At 35.4% G+C, this 25,279-nt stretch overlaps 1 protein-coding gene across 1 annotated transcript in view; it reads right to left on the bottom strand.

Annotated features, from left to right (window-relative positions):
• Positions 1 to 25,279, bottom strand: part of HMGA2 (high mobility group AT-hook 2) — a 198,742-nt gene that overhangs the window by 171,625 nt on the left and 1,838 nt on the right. Inside the window, exons 2-3 of the mRNA XM_056798405.1 lie at positions 23,734 to 23,820; positions 9,630 to 9,680 (exon numbers count right to left, since the gene is read on the bottom strand). Of these exons, the coding sequence (XP_056654383.1) occupies positions 9,630 to 9,680; positions 23,734 to 23,820 (138 nt within the window). The remainder of the gene's footprint in view (positions 1 to 9,629; positions 9,681 to 23,733; positions 23,821 to 25,279) is intronic.

The following is a 25,279-nucleotide window of genomic DNA, read 5'->3' as shown; positions in this document are numbered from 1 at the left end:
TGCTATGAAAGGAATTATAAGGGGTGGGAAGCTAGGGTTGGGAAAGAGACAGTTTCATCCATATATGTGGTAAGTCTATCCAACTGCATAAGTTTAAAGATAGGAGGAGAGTATAATGAACTGACGAGAGCTAGGGAGTAAGAGAAAATCTGATGGTTTCAGCTCTTAAAAGAAAAAAGAGAATAAATACATAGTAGATTGTTGGACCAAAAGACATATGAATTCATACTTCAATAGAGGGAATGGTGCCACTTACTGAAATGGCTACGACAGGGGTAAAACTAGGAAACAAACCATGTCTCAAACTCATGGTCTTCCTCTCAGATCAACCAACTACAAGTGGTCCTAGGGCTTCAAAAGCACAAGAAAAGGTCATTTTTCCATCAAAAAAATCAAGAGCACATTAGAACTGGACAAATGCAATGAACAGTAACAGAAACAAAAATGAGAAGATGGATCATTCTCCCTTACTATAAAAAAGAATTGTATTTCATCGGTTGGTTGCCTCTAACACAAACCAAGAGGATCAGAATCTTCTATAAAATCTGAATCATTTTGGAGTGAAAAACAAAAGACTGCAATGGCATAACAAAAATAACATTAGCTAGTATTTGTATGATGCTCGAAGGCTTAGAAACATTCTGAGTTGTAACTATATGATTACATGTCCCTCCACATATGGCTATTCTTTTAGTCATTCACCTCTTCACTGAGCCTTTGTGATTCCTATAATAGGGTGCTCCCCAAAGACTGAAAATATTTGGATTGTCCAGGAACTTGGCAGATCTTCTCTTCCTTTATTGGTAATGTTAATACTGAAAACTTCTAAATTATGAGGCATAGCCTACAAGCTCTGTTACTCAGATTATGGAATATGTAGCCATTCTATGACATAAACAGGAAGTATTAAATTTTTCAACTGAAATTAGCAAGTCATGTCCCATTGGTTAACTGTCTTTAGGCTCTACAAAATGTTCTCAAAAGGAGTCTAGTAATTAAAAGTATTTGTTCCATTGCCAACTGATATGCCTTTTCTTTATTCACATTAAAAAAAAACAATGAGGGCGAAAGGAAAGCTTTGCACAGGTATGTAACTAGAAATGAACAATGAAGAGCAGGTCACTGTGTAATTCTCACACGGATCAGTGATCTCATCAATGTGGACAACCTGTCCATGCCTGCCCATTCTGTGCAACTTGTCTTTCTTTCCATCTGTTTATTATGGGGGCCACCCAAGATGCTCTGGGTATTCTTTTCTCCTGACAGAACAAGCTGGCTGTACACCTGTAACCCCTCACTCTTTCCACATGGCTTTCTCTGTTTAACCAGAAAGTTTCCTGGGAATATTCTTTACATTTCCATTCATATTACATTTTGTAGATTGCTCACACCCAGGAAGTACCTCCTTATTATCTTCCCTCTCTGTGATCTTCTATTTTAATTCCATTTAATTAATTTTTAAGTGAACAGCGTTATGTTCCCTGATGCATATTCATGTAACCCCACTAGTAGACCCTTTATATTGAAAAAAAAAAGAAGTCTTTGAAACAAAGGAAACAAAACTTGCTTCCATCAAGCGAAGACCTGGGAGTACCACATTTATGGAATGAAACTAGTAAAATCATTTTCTGAGGGTGTGAGAAAGAGAGTAATTGAATTGGGGAAGGAATGTTAGTGGTAATTTGCACTTCTACACACTTCAAAGCAAGAATTCCCTTGACAACATTCCTGATAAATAGCTATTCAATCAATCTCTGTTCAAACACCACAGTGATAGAGAATTCAAATCTTCAACAAGACCACTCATTGCATTTTCCTACTTTGGCATATAGTCTTTCTTATACAGAGTTGAGATCTGTCTCTCCTACCTAATGTTTCTAGATATTTCCTTTGGAGGAACATAGAATAAATCTAATCTTTCTTCCACTGAGTAGCCTTTGAAATACTTGTACTCTGTAAATCTTCTCTCATCCAAACATTCCTAATTCTTTCAAACTGTACTCTCAAACAATATGGTATCAATGCCCTTCACTTTCTTTGTTGCTCCTTAGAAAACATGTAAAACATATCTAAGCAATGCAGAATGGGACTATAATTCTGCAGTGTTCTGTATATTATGCTTATTTTTTGTTAAGGTCCTTTCTTAAGACCCATATCATGCTATTTACTTTGTTTAACATAAAGGTGACCAAAAATCTGAATTCTTTTCCACCATAGAAGTCAAGTCACATCTCCCTGGTCATCTACATGTGCTATTATTTGGGTTTTGTAGGGCCATCCCAGTTTTTGAGTTTTGTAGTGCTATCCCAATGAATAGAATTCATGTTGACCCTTCCTTCTCACCCACAATGAAATGCTTTAAGATGCAACATAAGCTACTTTGAAAAGATGAACACTCTCTCTAGGATTCTGGTAAAAGAAGTTTTAATATTAGGAACTCTATCTATGATCCTTCATAGAAGAGGAAAGGCTAGTCTTGTAGTGAGAGAGGAACAAAAGCCCAAGAGATAATCTGGTTATCACTCAATGTTCAGAGATGGGTATTGATGGCTCCTTTGTGGATTTATGGATGATGTGAATGAAAATCAAACAGACTAAAGAGATGGGTTGGCCTCTATATATTAGATCATCCATCCATCCATTAAAGTTCTTTAAAAAAGCATAATGTCATATAACCAAATCAGTTGTGGGATGGGAAATTGAAGCTATAGAAAAAGAAAGCTCTATTGGTTTAATGTATTTGAGAGTCTTGGAATTCACTAATTTATGTATATATTTTATATATAAAGGACTTTGATTACTTTTTCTGATCATCCTTTATTGAATTAAATGAGCAGGACCAAAGCCCACTGAGCCTGAATTTCTGATCCATACCTGCAAAACCAAACTTTTGTAGGTGTTCCTTAAGCCCAGTCCATTAGGAAATTTAGCTGAAGTTGCTGGTGTATACAAATGCTATATTGGGGGACAATTTAGAATGCTGCCTTAGAAACTGCCAGGGACAGGACTTTAAAAGTCACAGAAGAGTTTCCTGACCATCTCCAGGATTGCTAAAAATTCAGGAAGGGATATTTACCTCCCATAACATAGTACTGCACCCAGAGAAGGGCCACTCATTAAATGTTTGCTGAACAAATATTGAATGTTTGGGGGATCTTAAAGGCTTCACAACATGATGCACTTACACACAAGATCCACTTTACTTTATGAGCCGGCACTGAACTTAAATGCCTAAAAGGAATAAACTAAAAGTCACAGAAGTTCGAACTTCTTAACTGGTAATTTGAGCAATATTTTTGGTTACTATTCAATGCCTTCTTACTTAATCCATCTTTTGTACTTATACCCACCAATGTTGTCTATCTTCAATGATAAATTTATGAAGGAGAGAGATTTTTTTTAATCTTTTCTTTGTAGCATTTTGAATAGCACAAGAGGCATCAAATTGAATGAGAATGTGTGCAAATGATCCCTCCTTTGTAAATTTTAAAATCTGATATAAATGCCAATGACTATTACTACCTAGGCTCAGTGGATAGAGAGCTGAGCCTGGAGTCCGGAAAACTCATCTTCCTGAATTTAAATCCAGCTGCAGATACTTACTTGTGATCTGTGGCAAGTCACTTAATGCCATTTGTCTCAGTTTCCTCAGTTTGTATTCCTGTAAAATGAGCTGGAGGAGGAAATGACAAATCATCCAGTATCTTTACCAAGGAACTCCAAGTGAGGACACCAAGAGTCAGACAAGCTTGAAACAACTGGACAAATATACTGTTATTTTGGTTATTAGAAGATAGGCTCTTGATTATTGCTTTTATTTAATTGGTTGAATTACCAATTCAATGGCACAAAGAGATGAAATGATTTACCCAAGATCATAATTTAAGATTGAACCTTCTCTCCTTCATGAATCCCAAGATGATATTCTTTCCATTAAACTGGTGTGCCTCATTAAATATTTTCATTTTTTGGAAATTTATTTGTTGATTTTTACCAATTACATGTAATAAATTTATGCAGAAGTTTTCTAAAGTTATATGATCCAAATTGTCTCCCTTTCTCCCTTCCCTCTCCCTTCCTGGAGCTGGCAAGCAAAGAAATTAAACGTTTTCAAATGATATAATATACCGTAGAACTTAAAATGCTATATAAGTATCAGCTATTTTTGTTATTAATATGTGACATTGGAATTTTTTGGAATTTTGGAATTTGGAATGGGCAATATTAAATAAGCCTTCTTTTCTCCCTCTATTCAATAGTGCCACTGTGACACAGCTACTTAAATCTGAATAACACTGAAGACATATAGCAGAAAAATTATTCATTAAAAAGTCCTAGAGAAGGATAATGGCACACATAGAGATGGATACCATACACATACACACACGCACACCCCACACACATTGTTTTAAGTCACTTGTCACCAAGAAAGCTAAAAATCTAGAAACAGTGACAGAGAAGGAGAAGTCTGGATAAATTAAATCTACAGATAATCTGAAAACCTTCTGTATGCCATTATGTCAGACTGTTTCCCCACCAAATCTTTTACCAGAATTGCTAACAAGTAGTAAAATTGTTTTGAGTTTTCCTGGTCTCTTATTCCTGACCCTGCCAACCATCTGGTGGAGGCGCTAATGAGTGGGGAAATGGTCAAAGGGCAGGCAACAGGAGAGATGAGAAAAAGAATGGGAGGAACTGGATAATCTACAAACTGAATAATCAGTCCCCGGATAATAGAGCTAGTTGTAGCAATAAAGCTTTTAAAAAATGTTTTACAACCATTAGTTATCTACAGGATGTTCTTGCTCAACAGGGCAGTATTATTCTTCTCTATTTAACTATAAGGAAAGGAAAAGATGGGTAAATTAACTGCTTCTTCCAAAGGCCTTCAGCTAGTTATTGTTCTTTAGTTCCATCTCTGAACGCAGCCATTTAAACCTTGCAAAATAGCACTTGGTAGACAAAATGGCCATTGTCAAACTTGTGAGTTTTAAATTAAGTTTTAATCAATCAAAAATTTAAGTTCTCATTGAATTAGTCACGTTGGATCAGAAATAGAGCATTAAAACAAGTACGAATGGGGATAAAATAAAGTCTTAAAATGAAATGTTGCCATCCTTAAACAGCACAACAGTTTACCTCACCATTGTAAAATATATGCACTGCTACATTTCAAATACTCAGATTGCATGGAGAAAACTACTATGCAAAACAAAACAAGGCTATTGACTTGACAATGGATAATAATTACAAAATGATGGTAAATGTCAACAAGAAGAAATAGAGATAAATATCCTTGCCAGTTTTATATTGAGATGATGACATTAAAAAGCAAACAAGGACATTTATCTGAAGCAATTCTTCCCCCAAAGCAATTTGCTACCAGCCACCAGTGGCAAAAACAAAAACAAAACAAAACAAAACAAAACAAAACAATCTCCCAGCCACCACATATTCTAACAAAATGATAGTTTTTAAAGACCACATAATTGTTGTGGCAATATGGCACCCCTTCCAAAGCAGTCCTCGATGTCATCTCTCCTTCATGAAGTTCAATTGTTAGATATTATTCAGCCATTGTCCAATGAATCTATTACAAATGAATCCTGGATTGTTTAACAGTCCAGGATATTGTTCATTTTGAATAGCTTTTTAAAACATGAAGGAAAAGCACTTTTATGTTTAAAATAGGTAAACATTTACATGGGTGCTATGAAAACCAAATTAAATTCTTATATCAAAAGTAGAATTTGTATTTTCCCATTTAATATCCTACTTTTAAGTGACTGATTTAGTAACTATCAGAACAGACCATTTTATAAATCTACACACGTTCTTTTTTTTTTTAACCTTTACCTTCTTTCTTGGAGTCAATACTGTGTATTGACTCCAAGGCAGAAGAGTGGTAAGGGCTAGGCAATGGGGTCAAGTGACTTGCCCAGGGTCACACAGCTGGGAAGTGTCTGAGGCCAGATTTGAACCTAGGACCTCCCATCTCTAGGCCTGGTTCTCAATCCACTGAGCTACCCAGCTGCCCCAAATCTACACACGTTCTTAAAGACACTGCCCTCAGAGGATTAGAGTTGGGTTTTGAAGTTATTATTTTATCACTGAACTTAAGTATAAAAGTCTACTTTCACTCTTCTGTACAGATCATATGCATTAGAGAATTCGTATTTTACCCCTTCTGTAGTTGATTTAGAAAGCCTTGGACTTTAAGGAGAGCTCTACTTTTTTCAAAATTGTCTTGTTAAAAGTTGCCAAGAGAAAAATGGCTTCGCCACTACCATAGCTGTTTCTCTTTATATCAAAGTTGTTTCTTCACTTGGAAATCCCATGTGAGGCTACAGTATCTATTACTGGATTACCTTTCTGAAGGCTAGACTGTTAAATCAGAAAATGGGAGGCTTGAAAGAAAAGGTACCAAACATCTGGGGGTTAAAAACAATGGAAATGAAAAACTAAATATTCTTTTAAAGCTCCAGCCTCAAAATCAAATTTCGAGTTTAGGGGGAGAACCAAGTTGGTGAATTTTGCAGGAGTTTTCAATCTAACTGGTTTGTAATGGCTTTCTTTGTAATTCCTTATTCAGTCCTCTCTCTTCAACCCCCCAATATATCAGTCAAGTATCTGGACTTCTGCAAAATGGGAAAAACAAAAACTCTTTGTTGCCTTATCAAGAAAACCTCACATTAACTACCACATAAAATTACATCACCTTCCTGTATCACAAGCTCACAAACGAAAGGATAACTGACCCCCCCCCCAAAGAGATGCTTGCTAATAAAAGTAATGAAAATGCATATTTTTCAGTTGACGTACAGTCCACACCCATTGACCAAATAAAGGGAGAAGCAGTAGCTCATGGAGGCAGCTGGGATCTGTTAGTAACTTTGTAGTGACTGAAGTTGAGCTGCAGCCTATAGTCCTTTAGGTCAGTTTCAGAGCCAACCTAGTATCTTCTATAATACTACAACTTTTTCCTAACAAAAATCACTAACCTCTAATTTAGGACTGTATTCCCTCTATTGCTAATTTTCTTTCCCCTTAAGAAAGAGAAACAACTCCATAGAAAGCATCAAAAAACATCTCTCATTTCCATGAATTCACTGTATATTGCGCCCACCCCCTTTTTTCAGTTTAAAGCGTGAGTTGTTTTTGCAAAGCAGCATCTGGTGATAACATTCTGCTGGTTAGGCTCGACCACCATTTTCTTAATTTCACTCAATTTCTTTTCTCCTTGGCTATACTCAAAATATGCATTTCCAAGCATAGTGAGTGTATTGTTAACTAAAGTGCAAGATAGAATTCCTTTTCCAGGCAAAAACCGAGAATTGCTTAGGTTAGACGCCTAATTCGAACCGGCAGAAGTTCTAGCTTCTGGAATTCCATAGCAGCCTGTTAAGCAGTCCATCTCTGCATGTTCAGATTGAAGGAAACAGCAAGGAACACTGCTTTTCAGTTTGATGAACACTATGTGACCAAAACACTCTGCACTTACTAGAAAGGGTGGCAAAATTGGGAAAATGATGGTCAGCCATGGATGGTTTCTTCTCTTAATTCAACAACATTCTGTGGTAATTGATAACTCGTTGGTCCAATGATACTCGGTGCAGGTTTATTGAAGGCATAATAGAATACAGAGACACCTGATGTATGAGCTAGGAGCAGAGAGAACAGAACATTTTTGGCTTACCTTTGCCACTCCACCCAGATAGCCTTGTTTGGTGACTTTAATGCAGGCTCACTCACTGCATTCTGAGTAAGAGGTAGACTGTAGTCCAGCTTATTTTTTAAAAAATAATGTCATAAATATGCATGATGATAGGCAATTAGCAAATCCATGCCCTGCTTTCTCTAGTCTAGGGGAAAAGCATTCTAATCTCAAAGATTTCCCAATAAATAGTCATCGGATTTTCTCTACTAAAAGATAATGTGAGTCACATTGAGGGCATCAAAAGACGACTTGAAACTCAATTCCAAAATGGTAGAGAAGACCAAATGAGATGAAACCCTATGCATTTCCTACTCATCCTGCTACATCAAACCATCACTATTTACAATTTGTAAGATGTATTTTTAAAAAGCAAATGGGCTTAATAAGCATTTCAGGAATAAGAAGGGAAAACATTTGGTTTCCAAACCACAAGCCCTGTAAATCCAGTGAGTTTAAAAACAAATACCTCTAATTCAAGGGAGTGAATGAATGACACTATTGGAAAGAATTAAGCTTACTATAAAATAAAAGTCTTTTCTATGGAAAAGACAATAATTTGCTTTTTCAGAGCAAATTTTTCACCAAAGGATTTCACTGAATTTAATCCCTCATTATTATTGGCACTATATTCTTTCCAGCATAAGACGTATAAACCAGAAGTACTCAGTCTATAAACAAATGCCCAATTTCCTTTTATTTCCTCTTCTATGTACAGAAAAAAATCTTCGGGAACCAAAAGATTTTCAACAATCTACAACATAATCCTCTCTATTCTTATTAAAGACAATAGCAAGGATGGCTCAGGAGTTCTCACAAAGTCTTGCAACTCAAGTCCTTTGATGGTAAATAAAGCCAGCATGAAGATCAGAAAAGCAAAGATTTTCAAGACATAGAATCTTTATGTCTAAGATATCTGTAAGAAACCTTAGAGACAAATGACTCCATGTTTTACTTCTCAAAAGAGTGGCCAAAAAGAAGAGGCAAGAGAGTATGGCAATAAAGAGATGGAAACAGGAAGACATAAGTAAAATATGGGTAGAAATTAACAATGGAGGAAGGGTAGGGTGCAGGTAGAGAAAGAGAAAACAATGGATGAAGAAAATCCTAAAAAAGTCACTACACAACACAATATATTTTTTATCTGCTTTAAGTGATGGATCTTCTGACACTCTTAAACAAGGTGCTCCTTAATTCCATTAGAGAGATGGAAAAGGGAGTTATGGGAAATAGAATTTGGAAAGGAATAAATGGATCTATGGGAGAAATCACCTCATTCATTACAATCTTTAATAGACTGGATGAATTTTGAATCTCAAGGGGACCAGAAATCTGCATATCATCATAAGACAAAAGGTTTCTAAAATATGCAGCAGTTTTTTTTCTAAAAGAAGCAAGAGATATTCAAAATTAATATCTTTGTTTCAAAGCAAATTTGAAAAAAAAATAGACTTCATAGGAAATAGTTTTACAGACCCTCCTCCAAAGTCTTAAAATTATGACTACACCAGTTGACTTTTATCACCATTTCTAATCAAACTGCTGTGCTTCCCATTGCCCCTTTAACTTTTGTGGTTCACTGAATGACCGAGTTCTCTATCTCATTGTTATTTTGTTTTGAATGGAGTAGAGGTTCCTTTCATAATGAGAAAACATATGCCATTACTCCCAGAAAATAAAGTGCCCTCAGTCCTAGGGTGCAGGTAGAAAGTTTGTCTGTGACACTCTCTTGCCTTAACCCATTCGAAGATTCTCAAAAATCAGAAAATGAAAAGACAGAAACCCACATAAATCCACATAAGGAATCGTATTATCTCCTCTCCCTGTCAACTGCCCACCATACACAAGATAATGAAGAGGGTTTTCTCTAAGACGTCAAAAGATGAGGAAATAGGACTGGAATTTTATTACTTACCCATTTCCTGGGTCGGCCTCTTGGTCGTTTTTCTCCAGTGGCTTCTGCTTTCTGGGGGGAAAAGATGAAATCCAAGTAAATGGTTAACATCCTGGCACTGTTTAGTAGTATTTGGACATGTGACATGTTTTCCAGTGTTATTCTACGTTCACTGATGAGTTCAATGGCTGCTTCAAAAGCTCTTTGTTTTCTTCCCTGATTTGTAACTTTGAATAAATTCCAATTACCCTCGTTTTAAAAGAAAGCGTTCAAGAGAGACTCTATTATGAAATATAAAGACTATGGTCTTCCCCAAAGAGAATGAACACAAGTAAAAGTGATGGAGCACACACTGCTTGGCTCTTGTTTCTCAATCTGTAATGAAAAGGTTTCTCCTTTAAGTCTCTGATTGGATGATTTATTTCTTATATCCTTAAGATTTCCCCTCCCTCCCAGAGTTTTAATTGAGCCATAAATCCATAAAAAATGGGAAAATATGGTTTAGATTATATACGTAGTAGTTTAATAAATACATATATTTGGACATCTGATATAAATATATAAGGGGACATATGACATATCGATACATGTATAATGTATGTGCATATATACATATATGTATATACAGTAATCCCTTCCACATCATGAGACTCCTTGTTGAGGTTTTGCTATATTGAGGGTCAGCTTTAGAAATTAAATGGGAATTTTGGAGGAGTTTTGCAGAAGCCTCAGATGACATATAAAGACTACAAGAAGACAGAGAATAAGCTTAGAAATTCAAAAATTCATACTTAACCCAAAATTTATAATAAGGGACTATAAGTACATAAAAGAAAAAGAAAAAATTCAGACTTCTCAGCAATGAAGGGAGAGAAAACAATTTTACATGAATTTTCCAGATTGTGGGTGTGCCATGCTGTGTACGTACACAGCATGGCACACCCACAATCTCCACAAAATGTGGAGAGGAGCAATGTAGAGTAAACACTAAAATTTTCAGGGAAACTTTGAAATTCTTACTCCAGTTTTGACTAGTCGTGTGACCATAACTCTTTGACTCTCAGTTTCCTCATCTTTAAAATGGGGATAACGATACCACTATCACTTATTTCATTGGGTTATTGTTAAGTCTCAGATGCAACAATGTATGAGTATGTTTTGGGAAGAATTCTGTAAATGCCTGTTATTATTATTAAAGGCATAAGCATTTCTTTCAAAAGGTAAGTTCTTAAAACTGTACGAGGCATGTTTTGGTATTCCTTGCCAATGCGATCTGCCCAATGAAGACTCTAAGGACCAAGAGTTAGAGAAGAGAGTCCCCAAGTAAGCCCTTAGCTTCCTTGACAGGAATACTGCTGTTTTCAAAGAAAGGAACACAACAGGACCCTAGTAAGTGCTTGCTTACAAAAGCAATAGGTGTAATAGCAGTAGCAGCTTGTGTTGTTGTGGTGTCCTACTCTTTCGGACCCAGTTGGGAATTTTCTTGGCAAAGATGATGGAGTGGTTTGTCATTCCCTTCTCCAGCTCATTTTACAGACACGGAAACTGAGGCAAACAGGGTTAAATGATTTGCCCAGAGTCACAAAGCTCATAAGTGTCCTGACTCCAAACAACATTCTATGCACTGCACTGCCTGGCTTCCCCAACCATCTACCTTATTAGTATAAGATATTCTATACGGTCCTGAATGAAACTTAATCATAGGCATTTGAAGAGAATTTGTCTTTCTTTCCTTGATCATCTCCCCAGTACCAGAGAATCACAAAGTCTTATGATTTTAGAGCTAGAAGGGAACCTAGATCCTTAATTAAACAGGCTCTTCATTTTTTTCTAAACCCTTCCCATCTATCTTAGAATTGATCCTAATTATTGGTTCCAAGGCAGAAGAAGGGTAAGGGTTAGACATCTGGGGTTAAGTAACTTTCCCAGGGCCACTCAGCTAGGATATGTCTGAGGTCACATTTGAACTCAAGACTTCCCATCTCCAGGCAGAGCTCTCTATCCACTGAGCCACCTAGTTGCCATTTCTCATTCAAATTATTTCCCTCAAAAATCTAAAGTTTTAATGGCAGGGACTGTTTTGTTGTTTTTTTAATCTTTAGTAACTAAAAAAAATTTACATGTATAACACACAATATATAACTCAGCAAAAACACAATATAGAAGATTCATTATAAATATGTACTAAATTATAATAAATACGCTTATCCAAGAGAAATGAATCCTCACATCAGCTATGCCCCCAAACCTATGTCTCATTCTTTTTTTCCCTTTCCTCCCTCCATTCCTCCCACTCCTCCTCCCCTCCCCAAGAAGGAAGGCAATATAATAGAGGTTGTACATATATTATTATATAATACACATTTCCCTGTTCATCACTTTGTGAAACAAGACACATATTCCTTACACTAGAGAAAAATTAATGGAGGAAATAGAGATGAAGAATTTTGCAATTCATTTTTTAACCCTTACCTTCTATCTTAGAATCAATACTGGGCATTGGTTCCAAGGCAGAAAAGAGGTAAGGGCTAGGCAATGGGGATTAAGTGACTTGCCCAGGGTCACACAGCCAGGAAGTGTCTGAGCCCAAATTTGAACCCAGGACCTTCCATCTCTAAGCCTGACTATCTATGCACTGAACCACCTTGATACTCTCTACAATTCATTTTTAAAAGATAAGGAAACTGTGGTCCCCCAAAGTGAAGTGGCTTGCCTTAGTAACTGGCAGAATAGAGATGTGAGTCTAAATCTTCCCACTATAGGCAGGAGTAATTCTACTTTCCTATTGCCTTTGTCTTGTTTAGTTTCTCAACTGGCACAGTATTGTTCTTAGTTTACTAAAGAAAAATGTAGAGGTTATCAAACCAATTTTGGACTACAATAGAACCAAGTGCCTTCCTTTGCTCTTGCTCGTGAAGTCAAACAAGAAGAGTATGGCAGGATGAATTTAGATAAGAAGAGACTTGGCCTTGGAGAAGACTAGTCTTGTGAAGTGGTTTCCACCACAAGTAGAGGAAGAAGGAAGACCATACATGAACTATTCTGTCTATAGGATACAAAGAGAAAATCTTCAGTCTGGGCTCTGGAGTCTGTCTTTATCTCTTCTTTTTTAATTGCCTGATCATTTTTTCAGGATTGTATCCACAAGAAATTCCTATACATTTAGTCTAAAAAATCGAGGGTACCAATGTTTGTGCCCTGAAATTTGTGACTCTTACTATCCTAAACCAGTCTCTTGACTTAAAAGATTGCTATATAGATATAGTTCAAATCTGATCTCGGAGACTTAAAAGCTGTGTGATTCGGGGCAAATCATTTAACATGTTTGCCTCAGTTTCTTCACCTGTAAAATAAGGATGATAGCACTTACCTCCCAGATTTATTATAGGGATGAGACAATATTTATAATTGAGATGAGGCAATATATTTATAAAGCACTCAGCACAGTACCTAGCACATACCAGATGCTATAAAATGTTTATTATTATTATTATTATTATTATTATTATTATTATTATTATTACCCAAAGCCTTTTCAAGGCTCTACAAAGGAAGAACATCTAGGAAAGATGTCGTTTCCTAGGGCTATATAAAGTTCCTCTCAAAATATAAATTGCTATAACTCACCAAACTCAAAAATAAGATGGAAGCCATTTGGTGAAGTTACACTCCTATAGAGTTCAGATGTCTCTGTATCCTCAAATTTATCATTTTCGACTTGATGTCGACAGCCTATTTCACATTTTCTTTAGAGTCCTTGGGAACTACAGCGTTTTCAAACCACATTCTGTGATAGGATTTGCAGTGTCTGTGGTACTGTTTACCAGAATCGAATTAACTTAAGACCCAAAGTTATACTGAAATGCTTAAGGCAAGCCATTAACCAGAGGAAGAGTACCATCTCCTGGACAAACGTTTCTTTTACTTGGTACCTCTATTTCCAAAATCAGTCAAAGCACTCAGATCAAAGGGAATCTAACTTCCTAATGTTACATCTGCATCACATTCTTGGTATCATTTTAAAATACTAACAGCTCTTCCATATGCCAAGAATAGTTTCTCAAAAGGATAATGCAAGAAGCTTATGAACATAGCACAAATATGAAACAAACCTATGAGCCAAAATGTAAAATGCAAAATTTATTGCCATCAACTTAGGCTGATTAACATTAATCCAGTTGAATGCGCCTCCAAATCATCTCCATGGAAAAATTGTCTGTACATTTCTAAGTTTTGGAATTCTTCACTGGTTGAGTTCAAAACTAGCAAAGAGTGACTCTCACTTCAAATTTCACAGCTCTGACATAGCCTTGCCAATTGCTATAAGGGATGCCATGAGTAATAATTATCTGTACTTATTTTATCAAGTCTCATATACATGCCAATTTTAAATTATTCAAAGTTGTGCTATGATTCTAGCTACTTTTCCAAATTCACAAGAAAATCAGCATCTGTGAAATATATCTAGAAAGCCATTATAAATCTCAAATCTAACTCCAATGCCCTGGGAAGGAATTGCCTTTTAAAGACAGACTCTCATCCCAGGAATTATCTATAAAATCAATTTCCCATGGCAAATTCTCTTTTCTGTTTGGCTGCTCCTTTGCAATATGCTCTAGATTTTCTCCATTGCCCTTTTGGCTCCGGAGCTCAACATCAAGACCTTGGATAAGTAAGAGCTTTTATTCACAATGATTGAGATGGTTAAGTGAGACATCCTGTATTTATAATAAGAAAAACAAATTTTGGAGGGGCAGCTGGGTGGCTCAGTGGATGGAGAGCCAGGCTAATAGATTGGAGGTCCAATATTTAAATCTGGCCTCAGCCACTTCCTATCTTTGTGACCCTGAGCAAGTCACTTAACTTCCATTGCCTAGCCCTTATCACTCTTCTGTCTTAGAACCCATACTCAGTACTGATTCTAAGATGGAAAGTAAGGGTTTAAATTTTTTTTGGCATCATCTATAATGCAAAGCAATTAGCAATTTCTATTAGACTTCCCCATATCCTATTTATTTTGTTCATATATACTTTTCTGGATAAAGAAACTCTCACTACAGTCTGATTTTTAATATCTCAGGGACATACAGAAATGATGCCAGGTTGGCAGAGACTTTACTAAAGAGAAGAGAAAGTCATAGAGGTTCTACTTAATAAGTAAGATTTTTAAGAATCTTTTAAACCAAGAAATAGAGTGGATGAGTACACATCTATTATTTATAGTCCAGATGAAATAAGAAAGGAAGGTTTTGTCACTAGAAAGTCAGATTTTGTTGTTGTTCAGTTTCCATCATGTCCAACTCTTTAAGGCTTCATGACCCCATTTGGGGTTTTCTAGGCAAAGATACTGGAATGGATTGCCATTTCTTTCTCCAGCTCATTTTACGGATGAGGAAACGGAGGCAAACAGAGTTAAGTGACTTGCTTAGGGTCATATAACTAGTAAGTGTCTAAGACCACAATTTGAACTCAGGTCTTCCTGGTTCCAGACTTAGTGCTCTATCTACTATACTATCTACTATACTATACTACCTACATCTAGCTGTCTCTAGAAGGTTGGATACTAGGTGATATATTTTTTTAAACCAAAGAAATTCATCTTCCTTCATTGAGGAAATTAGAGATCCTTAATTATGATTACTGAAGTAAGCATAATGTAAACCATGTGACTAATGCTAAAGATATGAGACTTCCTGCAGGGAAATTGGGCATCATGAATCAGAATAATGCCACTCTGTGTCTGACACCCAGGATTATTTCCTCACTGCCAAGATGAATCAGAGTAAAACTTCATCGAGGGTTTCTGTATTCTTAAAATGCCTGGTGACTTAATGTTTGCTATAGCTCCTGGACCAATGGGTACAAGAATCACTTGGATGAACTCTCCATTAAATGACAGGAGATTTTTCTTTTAATTTTGTAATGCCTGACTATAATTTAAAAATAGTTCCTAGACAAAAATCTCTTACTTTCTTTGCTATTTTGTGAAGCAAATTAAATGATGATCTACAAACTCATTCATGCACACATCTAACTTTTGACCACAAGTAATTATTTCACATTGTCCTACTATGTGCTGGTCAGACTAGTTTCCTAGGACTAAAAGACAACCAAGTAGCCTCAGCTTTCTCCTCTCTTGTCAGGTTTTGAAACTGGGCTGTCCTGAGTAGAGTTCTTTTGGTGACAGTAGCTTTTGGCTGCTCCTCTGTTTAAGACATAGACATAAGAGACAGATATGAATTGAACTTGGGAAAATGAATTCACTTCAACGAAAGCTGACTCATACCCCTTTGAGAGACTGGATCTCATTACAGGTTAAGTCACTGACTGACAAATTTTCTTTGAAGTCAATTCATTTTGCTATCAGACTATATAAAGCATGTGGCATCTCAAAATCTTTTGGCTAAAGCCACTAAGCTATAAGCATGTATTAATGTTCTTGAGAGAGAAACAGAATCTGAATTAATCTACCAAAGCAATTGTCAAATTACATCATTTACCCAGTGGCTAATTCCACCGATATGTGCCCTCAAGCACCTGCTTTATGATGTCTGGGTTCCAGCCCAAATGTGTTACTGGAGTTTTTGTAGGCAGTTGTTATCTTTCAGAAGGCATTACGAGAATGGTAGACTACAGCTGATTTTGTCCTGGTGTTGCTGATTCCATATAATTATTGAACTGTGCTCTAAAAGGGTTTTGATGTATTTTAGTCAGAGAAAAAAAATCCCCCAAAGAGAGGACCTCACCTGGGGAGTACTGAAGCCAGACTTCCTTTATCTGGGCAAATATGATGGCTTCTAAGTGAGAATCTCTTGACAATGAACCTATTCAAAACTAAAACTCACTCCACTAACTAGAGGGCAAAATCTCATGATTATCACTCCAACTTGTTAAAAAAGCAAACCTGCTCTTTTAGTCGTTCAGACCAAAGTTACATGTAAATTGAAACCCCCTCCTGAGACTGCTTCTTAAAGAAATACTTTAGTTCTCCTCTGTGGCTCTTTTAGAGGTTTGAAACCTTTATCCTTTACTAGTTCTAGCTCAACTCAACTGTACAGGGGCTACAAAAAAAGAGTGTTTACAAACAGAATTGCCTGGAAATCTAATTCATCCTAACGTTGGCTCTTAGGTTCATTGCTCTAGCTAATGCTTTCCAAGACAATGCTTTTCAAAACAGGGGGGGAAAATCCTGTTCTTTGCTAGTGACTAGTTCCACACTCCTTATTTCTCTTTCCAAAGGGAAATGAGAATTTTATCTTTTAAAGAATCAAAAAAATCTAGCAGAGTTCTAGAAGGCATCTGCAGATGTCCACAGGCCTTCCTCATCTTTTCCCCTTTATTCATCTCTTTCTTCATGTTTTTCTGTCTTCTCTCTTTGTGTTCATGCTTTTGGAAGCAGATCTAGGGAAGAGGAACTTACCTACAAATGAAATGACAGTGCATTATACTAGAATACGTTTTTGAAATCTAGGTTCTAAGATGTGATATGCATAAAACAATGGGTTAAGAAACAAAATAGATTTGCTAGCAAATTTGTCTTTAATGTGCAAATATTTGAGGCTGTGTTGTTAAAATCTTAGATTATAATATTGGTAGAATTAAAGTGTCCAATCTGGAATGACAGAATATTTTTAAAGTGGAGAGGTAACTTTGAGATCATCACATCAACCCTTTTGGTTTTATGGTTTAGGAAACTTATAATTTTAGGAAAACAATACATTGACAGCTTTGAAAAGACATACATGGAAAGACTTAAGTACTCTGATCAATGCATTGACCAGCCATGGTTCCTCAGGACCCATGTTGAAGCATCTGATGGAAATGATAATGGGTTCAAGATGTGAAATAAAGCCTACCTTTTAGAACATGGCCATTGTGAGAATTATAATATACTTTAATACATGGCCTTTGAGAATTATTACACATGACTCTATTTATTAGTTACAAGAATTTTCTTTTCTTTTATTCAAGGAAGAAAGAGAAGAGAAAATAAATCCTTGTCAACTGAAAAATAGTAAAACACCCCCCCCCAATCCCAACCAGTAGATTTTCTATTCTTACATAGGAAAAGAAGCTGGTAGTGCAGATAAGCCACTCTCCAATTCTATAAACTGACAGAGGACTACATTCCATCTTTACACCCAAACCCTAACCTGAAATTCAATGACATACTAAGAATACCAGCGAATATGCTTCTCCTCAATCATTTTCTCAAGTTAAAGCTTGCCCTATCATCTCATCTCTTAAAACATTAGATTTCTCAACTGAGATATTATAATAAAGTATATAAAATATATACCTTAGAGACATGATAAAGTAATAGCTAGAAAAAAAAGAATTTCTAATGAAAAAATCTGATAGCCAAAATGAAAGCATTTTGATAATTATATTTAAAGGCAGTTGCAATAGAAAAGTCTACAAAGGGTATTTTTTCTTCCTCAGGTAATCATTTCAAAATATAAAGAATCTAATCTAATCTAATATAAATAATCTAATAATAGACAAAAAAATTTGTCTATTAAAGCAAAATATTATCTTAACAAAAAATAAATATTGAATAGATCCTTGTTGTAACCTAGTGCTAGACACAATTTTATTGCTTCTGCTAACCATTTCCTTTCCTAGCCTTATCCTTTTCACTCCCCACCCCCTAGATCAACTCAACTTCTCTTTGTGTCTTGAGCTATGTTACATAAGGTTTTTGTGCCACAGAAAGCCAGCCAGTACATCTTTTGTGATGTATGAATTTGAGAGAATCTTACTATTCCTTACATTGCATTTTTAATGTTTTAAAATTTAAATTTTTTAAAAATTCTCTTGTCAATTTTTCAGTATCAAGAGGATAGGCGTATATCTCATCGTGTTACCAATGATAGAGACATATCTGGCTTCATTATATAAACAGATCTAACTTAATCCTAAATGCAAAGAAAGAGAACAGATTCAGATTTTGATCCAACTCCTCTTACTCTCTACCTTTTTCTTTTAAAACCAAAATGGTGAATAACAATGACATTTCTCAAAAGCAACCTTTTGAGCAGAGCTCCTGGGATGAACATGTAACAGGTTAGCATGTCCACACCACACCTGGATAACCCAAATAGAAGGTATCCTTCAAAAACTTGGAAGGGGGCATTTAAGCAAACATACAGTTAGTGCTCCATTTAATGAGTCATTGTTCACCATTAGCTCCTTCCTAACAGGAAAGAGATCCATGGCAGATAGCATGGAACCAAGAGAGACCGGGTAGTGAAATTTGCATGATCCATTACCACCCAAGAAGTTCCAAGAGGGCTCTGAAACAGCATTAAGTCAATTAACAAAGACAAGACCACAGGTATGAATTATTTAACTGACATAAAATGCTCTTTGGCATTGATCTCTTGTCAAGTAAGAACCCCAATGCAACATAATCGCAATCTTGTATATCCTATCTCCTCCGCAAAATGATCTGCTGAGACCTCAAGATAAAAATGTATCAGTAGTATAGGTCAGTCAGAGTAATTGATAGCTTTCAGAAAAGAGGCTGCTGCTGTCAACTCTAGGGAAGAGAAGGTTTTCCCCTACCCACAGGTTCCTTTCTAAAACAAGGATAATGTATTTGTTTCTTCCTTAGTTTGAACATTATCTCTGGTTTAGAGCCAGAAACTGGTTTGGGGGCAAAGAAGATATCAGTGAGAGTCAGAGGGAGGTTGCAGCTACATTCCCCAAAGAGGAGTAGTTATGAGGAAACATGTACAAATTTGTACCAAATTTTGTAAAGAATTAGGGATCAAAGTTCCCTTTGGGGGACTTTGATGAACTGCAAATTCTGGGTTTTTCCTTGGAAATGTAGGCAGAGACATGGCAACCTTCAAGTGTAAGACTATTGTCTGGAAGAGTAAAACTAAAAATCTTAATAGCCCAGTGCCCATATTTGGGGGAGGAGCCGATTTATAAGCCCCAAATCATCTTCCTTGAATTTGCCAACAAAACAGGTTCTGGGGGCTCTCTTTGCTGCTCACCTCCCCTACACTTTGAAATGTCCCTTGATTGGGGACATCATCAAAAAGATATAAAGATTTATCTGAAACAACCAGTTAGGAAGAAAAAAATCGATCATGATTGTGGACTGTTGGTAATAATCTGTAAATACAATGGATAGAATCAGTACTAAAGAAGTTGTAAACAGGAAGCTTGACAAGCACAATGTTCCCCTGTGCAGTTGTTATTTAGGCTTAGTCTACACTGGCAAAGTAAAGTCAGGATATAGGCACAATTTAAAGGGAATGAAGAAAGGAAGGGGGTGAGCATTGATATAACAATTCCTCTGAGCCAGGCACTGTGCTAACTTAAACACATAAAAAAGAGATCAAGCATATATTTTATCTGGATGATTATGAATTTCATTGTCCATTGGGCTTTGAAGAATAAAACTGACCATAATATGAAAGTTTAATTGATTTATCTCACCTGGAGACCTCCTTAAAATTGAACTTCCCTCCAATTAAAATTTAAAACAACCTTAGAAAAAGCTTTTCAAAAATACTAGGGTGATCGTCAGCTTTTGATATTAAAAATGACTCTTCTGTAAGCCAGATATTTAAGTGACCTATTTCGTTTTTTAAATTGTGATAAAAGGTAACAACAACAACAAAAATTCCTTGGAAGAAAATTGTTTTCTTCATTCTAAACAAGGGAAACATTATGCTAGAAAGTACAAACATGAGAGACACAGAAGAGTTATAAGGGAACTGAGAGAAAAACTAATGAAAACCAATTCCCTCAATCTAAGAAATGAAAACCTAGATAAAAAGGTAAAAGCACATCATTTTAGTGGTTATTTATTATTTGTTAAAAAAAAAACAAAGGGAAAAACACATTAGTCATTTTCTATCTGATGAATTTGAAACAGTATCAACATGAATTGGGCTCAGGAAAAAAATTCTCAGTCCTCATTTAAGGGATATTAGCATACTGTAAATTGGCACACACTTAGTCTAGGCATATCTAGGCATTTTCTTTTCCTTCATTTTAAAAATAGGTCAGTTGTTCTTCCCCCCCCCCAGTAGTCCAAATTACAAGTTGTATTTGTTTATTTCTAAACAAATTAATATGTTATGTCTAAATCAATTTTTTTCTGACCTGAAATTATAGTAAAATTGCTATTTTATGGGTTGTCCAATTGGTCTTACAACATTCTGCATGCATTGTCAAGTTTCATATTGCTAATTTCCTAACAAGAACAATTTGTTTTCAAATGCCCCAAGGCCAGTTTACTAAGTCCAACCAAACACAAACTCCACTAGTAGAGAAACATCATGCCCCAAGAAATTTTAAACACTCCACACAATCCAAATCCCAAGCTTTTCTTTTATCAATTTAAGAGCACTGATTATTGCCAATATAACACTAATTAAATCATTAATATTATATATTAGTATTAGTAAAAATTTGTGTAGTTGTTAGAGTCTCCTACCACTTTCTGTGATATATTTTTCATGATGATGTGCAGTGATTCACAAGAGAACACCCAATTAGCTAATTATGAGAACATACCAATAGTCTAGCTATAACTTCCTATGGATTTGATATGAACTCTCCTATGTATTTACTTGGAAAATACAACTATTCTTCAGCTAAGTTCCTTTGTAAAGGATCTGATAAAGTTAATTAATATTGTTTTCAAAGACTTTAAGGTTCAGCGATGTGATTTATTATTTCACAAATTCAAAGAAATATTTCCTCTAACCAAAGCTTAATTTTTAAGATCAAGGGAAAATAAGACTATCTAGAGGCAAGTTTTCTGAGTTGCCTCAATGACAGAAATTCTTATAGGTGCATAGCATGGAATAATTGTGTAATTTGGATTGATAGTATCAGATTAAAAGATTTTTTAAAAGGGAATCTTTCTCTAGAAAATAGTCAGAAAACTGGGCATTTGGAAATGTTTTAATTCTGAAAACTTGTAGATTTACCAAATGCTAGTGAATAGAGTATAAGAAGCATGTCCATTTTAAAAGGCCTGTTATGAAAGAAACTAAAAGCAAATCAGACATAATTCAGGAGCACAGACAGTACTGTTTGTTAGTATAGTTCTTAAAAAGGCAAATGAGGCACATATCTCTTGGTTTTCCTTCTAAGCAGGGCTTTGAGTTTTCTCAGTTATCAGGTAAATATTTCCAACTCAAAAAGGTGAAATAACTTTTTTTTAATTCCACTTTGATTTCAGTAAATTCAGTAAATTGCCCCTCCCTCCACTGAACTTTAAAATCATTTATGCAGGAATCTCCCTGCATAAATGATTTTAAAGTTCAGTGGAGGGAAGGGGGAAGAAATGTAAAAATTTCTTCCAGCATAAATGATTTTATACTTCAGTGGAAGGAGGGGCAAGAAATGTAAAGATTCTTCCTGGAGGACTTCACAATGAATTTTTAAACACACAATTTGGTCAAAATTTAAGTCTTTGTTTCAAGCAAAGCAAGCTAGAGTTTGGATTTGCTATTTTTGTTTTTTAAAAGTTATCTTTTGTAAAATTAATTTTAGTTAATTCAATAGCAAATAAAGAGTAAGAAACAAAAAATCAACTCTTTCACATAACCAAGATATTTCTTCTAATTTTAAATATAAAATCACTTCCAGATCTATTGATTAAAATATGGCTCATTCCTTGTCTAGATTCTGGGAAACTAATGTGAATTTAAGCACATACTGTAAATATGAACACTCAACCAACTATTCCAAACAGTTAAAAATAAGACAGACATGAAACCATATTCACTCCCTCAACAAGTGAATATTTATCACAAGTTGCTATGGAAATGTATAACATTGAAACTATCACATATGATGACATGGTCAGGGCCCACAGGCACAAAGTAAACCACACAGAAAAATTAACCACAATTTGATGAGTCCTTAGTTCTTTTTCAACACACACACAGACACACACACACATACATTCATTCTTCAGAGATCTACTGTTCAGATAACTATCTATCCCAAACATCATAATTTATTCCTAAACATGTTGAACTTTGATTTTCATCCATTCTTTATATCTCTAAGTTAGGAGACTAGTCCTGACCTTTAGTGTTACATACTTATATACTACAGAAATCTGACTCCTGTATTTATTTTCAAGGCTTCACACAACTCATTCTGTTCACCAAAAATTTTCCATACATGCAATGGATTCTACTATATAACCTTTTCGAATCAAACTCAGCCAAATGGGAAGAAACTGTTATTTGAACTTATCATTGAGGGTTTACTTAGTGACATCCTGAATCTTAGAATTGACTGGATTCTACACTGTACTATATAACAAATTATTAATGGACTTTTGAATCATAAAAGTTTTATTTGTCACAATTTGTTGAAATAATTAAAGTTGTCCAATATCATTTAAAGTAAAAAAAAAAGAAAAGGGAAACTCTTTAAAATAGATTATCCAACAATATTCAATGTAAGTCATTGATGTTGTAACTCACAATCAGTTTATATTACCATCACATTTTAAAGCTGTAAATTTTAAGAAATGCACTTATTTCCATAAACACATAATTGGATTTGCTTTGAATTACCACATGTTTGACAAAGCACTTAGCTTTAATAGAGGGATTTGATTTGAAGTGGTAATGTAAATAAGAACACAGGAAATGAATCTTCATTTTTTTTCTAAGGAAAAATTTCAAATTCCACAACTAGGCAAAATGTTTAATTTTTTAACTAATTTAATTAATAGAGATCTTAGTAATTACATTGGAATCTTTTCTGCTCCCTCTTGATATTGATAGTGATTATAGTGTGTGTGTGTGTTTTTAAGAGGTAGTAGGTAGACAGAAAGAGAGAGAGAGAGAGAGAGAGAGAGAGAGAGAGAGAGAGAGAGAGAGAGAGAGAGAGAGAGAGAGAGAGAATAAAAATAACCAAATTATCTTCATGTGTTCTGCCCTTAGGGTCCTCCTGGAAAAAAAAAAAGTTAACTCCTATATTACATCTTACAAATGTAAAATCTGAGAAATGTGTCTCTTAAGTTATCCAAATGGAACAAATCCTCAGGTTTGAACCTTCAGTGATTGAGATGACAAGGAAATTGATACTGAGAAATTAGCATTGTTGGAAGATCTTTGCCAGAAAATCTCACCTTTTGGGCAGCTTTTGAGGGACTCTTGTTTTTGCTTCCTTTAGGTCTTCCTCTGGGCCTTTTAGGAGAGGGCTCACCTGTTGGCTCCTAAACACAGAAAAACATGCTATTGTGGCAAGAATGTCTAAAGTAAATTTCCCCTCGGACTCTATTATCAGCCTGAATTGTTCAACTGAACTTTTAGAACTCATGCAGTTCATGAGTAAATGAATGATGATACAGAGTTTACAGAAAGAGGAAATAACTATACATTGAACCTAAGTGTTCAAAGAGGAAATTCTGCTTTGCATATGAAAACAAGACATCATTTCAGCTCTGAAAGTTAACAAAGGAATGACATGGTGGCATGTCCTAAATGTAGTAATATGTAGATTTCTCACAGTTCCGCACTGGAAATGCTAAAACTCTTGAAAATGAAATCATTGCATATGAATATCAGATCTCCATCTTACATAGTTTTCATATAACCGCAATACATAGCTCAATTATACTCCATTCTGGAAAAGTGAAAGACAATTTGTAGTCAGGTTTATCGTAAAGACTACAAATGATTTTGTCTTCATACTTAGAACTTACATTCATACTTTTCCACTACAATCTAAAGTGCACATTCACTGAGAAGGACTGGAGAAATTAGCCAGAATTTTCAGGTCCAAATAATCCCTTTTTCTGAAATTTCCAGATAATTAAGGCAGTTTGCATGGGGTAGGTGAGTATTTGAAATATTGGGATAGTGGTTTCAATTCTTCATTTCTCTTGCATAGTTGGCATATTCTTTAAAAATCTAAGTGTCTTTTGTTAGAAAGTAAACAACACTTTTTCTTTAAGAAACTTTCCTCCTTGGAAATTACTTATGGAGATAGTTTGAAGATTAGGGATTGTATGACAAGAAAGGGGTCTGGGATACCCTGGGGTAAAAATAAATAATAAAACCATCCATTGTTTTCATTTAAAAATTGTTTAAAGGGTCCTAGTTTGTAGTAACTAATCAACTCATTAATGGTATATGAATTCTGAATAGTACAGATCATAATTATTTATCCACTGAATCATCAAGTCTAGGAAACCCTTCTGGTCCTGAATAGTGAACATTTCATTCAGATTAAGTGGCATGACTGATTAAGGGTAGAAGATGGTTAAAATAAATCGGACTAAAAGTCTTTTTGCATTTGTATATTTAGGAAAACTGGGAAGGGATGCTTTAAAAATTCAGTAGAGCATCCAAGTGATAGTAGGCACATCTGAATTTTGAGAAACCTCTCTGTCTGTCTGTCTCTCCCTCTCTCCTTCCTTAACTTAGATCTGTTCAACTTTTGGACTTTTTTTTTCCCTCTAGGAAATTACAAGGGGCGAGTAGAGTGGGTGGGTGTATGAGAAAGAATAAAATTGAGATTTGGGGGCACAGAATGGAAACTTCTTGAGAGTTTTAAAACATCTTTAAAGTCCTCTTAGGATGGGGAGGGAGGGACATTGGAAGGGGGTGGCACGGTTTCCATCTTTGCTTCTCCTTTTTTTTTTTAATTTCCAGAGAGTTTTCTCTCTACAT

Source organism: Monodelphis domestica, chromosome 5, assembly GCF_027887165.1.
Source record: "Monodelphis domestica isolate mMonDom1 chromosome 5, mMonDom1.pri, whole genome shotgun sequence".
Lineage (NCBI taxonomy): Eukaryota > Metazoa > Chordata > Mammalia > Didelphimorphia > Didelphidae > Monodelphis > Monodelphis domestica.
The sequence above is the reverse complement of the archived record's forward strand: the minus strand, read 5'-3'. Positions and strand labels throughout refer to the sequence as shown.